The sequence below is a fragment of the Diachasma alloeum genome, unplaced genomic scaffold (genome assembly GCF_001412515.2).
Source record: "Diachasma alloeum isolate Michigan unplaced genomic scaffold, Dall2.0 Dall_scaffold_00321, whole genome shotgun sequence".
Classification (NCBI taxonomy): Eukaryota; Metazoa; Arthropoda; class Insecta; order Hymenoptera; family Braconidae; genus Diachasma; species Diachasma alloeum.
In genome coordinates, this window is record NW_021680460.1 from 14,131 (window position 1) to 17,386 (window position 3,256).

General features: G+C 39.3%; 1 protein-coding gene across 1 annotated transcript in view; it reads right to left on the reverse strand.

Annotated features, from left to right (window-relative positions):
• LOC107040132 overlaps positions 1–405 on the reverse strand; it is a 2,004-nt gene extending 1,599 nt beyond the window's left edge. The window contains exon 1 of the mRNA XM_015260074.1: positions 223–405. Coding sequence (XP_015115560.1) covers positions 223–405 — 183 coding nt within the window. The remainder of the gene's footprint in view (positions 1–222) is intronic.
• Positions 406–3,256: the final 2,851 nt, after the last annotated feature.

The window sequence follows — 3,256 nt, forward strand, 5'->3', positions numbered from 1 at the left end:
TTTGAAATCCGTTTGGACATCCTCACCACCAGGACGTGCCGCAGGTTTTACGCACTGGACTTTCCGATGTTTCGTACCCTTTTTACCATCACATGCGTTACACCGACTCCACTGACTTACTCTCCATCTGAAGTGTTAATTCATGTACAAGAGCGAAGGGAATAAATTCTTCTTCAAAATGTTTTCAACTTACTTTGCGGGACATGGATCCTCATTACATACTCTTGTCTTTGGTTCTGGCTTAGGTAATTTTTCACAAAAGCTCGCTGAAACCATTCCGTTCTGCTGCTCGATACAAGATGCCTCTGAGATCATAGTTCCTCCTCCACATTTTGCATCGCATTGTGACCACTCTGTGAAGTCCCAAAGATATTTCGGAACGTAATTGGATTTATTGCCAGACATCTTATACCAGGTGTACGTAATACCAGGATTCTTTGTTGGATGGAAAAATGTATACTGTAAAATGAAATCAATAATCAACACTGCAGTCTCATTTACTTCTGAATGGTGGACGTTTCAACTCAAGTTATCAATTTTTCATTTAAGAGTACTCGAATTTGACGTCATCTAATCGTCCGGATCACAGACAGAAACAAAAATGTCAATTTTTATCGCAGCCAAATTATAACCGAATTACCGTATGACCGTCACATTACACTCAAACAGATGGCTTGCTACAAAATTTTTATCATACCCAAAGAAAGTACTTATTCAAGTCGACGTTGGCTTGATTCTAGATGATTTTCGACTTGGTTTCAAGTGAGTCGCTCGGATTACAACAATCAGGATTCCGGGTCTTATATGTGCCGAAAAGTGGTTTACAGGGTGTCCCATAGGAATGTGTGAAAACTAAACTTATCTGCCGACTCATCCAAAATAACCTTGACTCTACGTTTGTGTTACATTTACTAGGGGCCAGTCAGTTTTATTCCAACTGTAGCAGGAGCCTTAGTTTGTTAGCAGTAATGAGTGATTTGACAATTCAAGAAAAAAGATATCTCATCGAGTGCTTCTATTCGAGAGGGAAAAAATACTGTGAAGCTTTTCGGGGGTTTCGTACTAAATTTGGATCCAAAAAAGTTGCTAGCGAAACCACTTTGAGGAGGTTAGAATAAATTTTTTTTCATATTGATTGTGTGACACAACAAAGCACATTACAGATTTTCGTAGAAATCCCGTTGGTTTCTAGTCATGATAATATTCTTTTTCTAGAATAATTGAAAATTTTGAGGAATACAGCACTTTGGATGATCGTAGAGCTACTCTTCCAGGTCCCTCATTCTTTGCTGCAACAGAAGAGAAGTTCGATGAAGTTGAACAGTATTTTAAGGCAAATCCCAACTCATCAATTCGGAAAGCCGCTCAAGATTTAAAATAGACCAAAGCAACGTTGCATCGCATCCTCCACGTTTTTTTGAAACTTCATCCATATAAAATATTGATGTGTCAGCGTTTGACAAAGGAGGCGATTCTGAGACGAAAGGAATTTTGTGAAAGAATGACACAAATGTTCGAAAATGGCGAGCTGCCTCAAACAGCAATTATTTTTTCTGACGAGGCACCCTTTTGGCTAGACAACTACGTGAACAAAAATAATTTGAGATTTTTGGGATCTGAAAAACCTAATTTTTTGGTTACGAAATTGCTCATCCACAGGAAGTCACTGTTTGGACTGCTCTCTCCATGAAGGGTGTCTATCTACATTTTTTCGAATCTCCCGTCACCGGCAATGAGTACAAAAGGATGTTAGAAACAAAATTCTTCCCTCATGCGAGAAAAAGAGGGCTCGTCAATGGGTTTTATTTTATGCAGGATGGAGCAGCTCCCCACCGTACTCACGAAGTTTTTGAAATTCTTAATACAGTTTATCGCGGTCGAGTTCTTGGTTTGGGACATTCAAAATTTTGTGGAGGGGGAATAGATTGTCCACTCTATTCACCACATTGGAATCCATGTGATTATTTCCTGTGGGGTTACATAAAAGATTCTTGTTACCCAAGTAAGCCCAAAACAAGCGAAAATTTGATAAACAACATTAAAATGACTGTTCACGGTATTCCACAGGAAACATTAGAACGTGTATTCCACAGTTTTAGGAAACGTTTGGATTATTGCGCCAGTGTTGATGGCTCTCATTTCGAAAACATTTACTATTAATCGCACTTGTCACGTACAATTTTTGTAAGCTACTATTTTTGTTGGGTGAATTACATGTTTCAATAATGAAAGTAGTATAGTAAGGCCGGTTCTGGATAAAAAACGTCCAAAACGACCCATCTGAGAATGGCGAACGGGGGGGTGGGGGGTCGGCATCCGAATGCTGCCTNGTGGATCGCTAGAGTAAAGGTGTTTACATGAAGACACGTACGAGTTTCTCGACCTCATCAGCTGAGAGCAGTGCATAATCGTATGATGGACCGGAGAAGTCAACAGTTGATCACCCATATAAGATTTTTCTGAAATCAAATTATTTTTGCTAGGGAATTGTTTCTAAGAAGAATTTTTCGGTTGATAGTGCAGACGCTTTTCTAGGAAACGTCCATCGTTTCCCGCAACCAAATTTCCGTTACACTAGTTTTCATTATATCGACGGAGAGTAGGGGTGGGGAGTCAGAGGATATAAATGGTGCACTTTCGAGAGGTCACATTAGTTGCAATCATGGAGGATCTTTCGATAGACGATATGCGTTATCTGATTAGTACGCCACCGTACTCTCTCTATTTTGAAGAATTAGTTGAGACGTATTTTGCTGATCTTCCACCTGACAATATCTGGAGTCTTATCAAAGATGTCCTGTCTTTGGACCGTGCAAAATCACCGTGATTTGAGGAAAAGGCATGAAGAAGAAGAATCTGATGATTCTGTGCTGCCATTGCCCAGCCATATTTCAAAAAAATTGAATGTGATTCTCGAGTGTATTGCAGAAATGGTAGTGAGAGTGAACCTCGATTTCATCCAAGATCGATGGAGTAGTTCTTATGATGATGCTGATGATGATGACGGCCCATCAACGAGCAACGGATTGAAGAGGAAGAGGGGGCCAGATCTGAGGGAGAAGAGTCCAGCTATACCAATGCTTGGTATTCTATAGGAATTAAAACTTGGTGTTATCATAATGTTCAATTCTTTAACAAAAAAGGCAGAATGCAGCACTAATAATAATAATGATGCAGGCGATGAGAAATAAAAAGATATTTGGTCTCCAAGAATAATTATTGTTTATTTCATTAAAAAATTACATTCCTTTTCCAA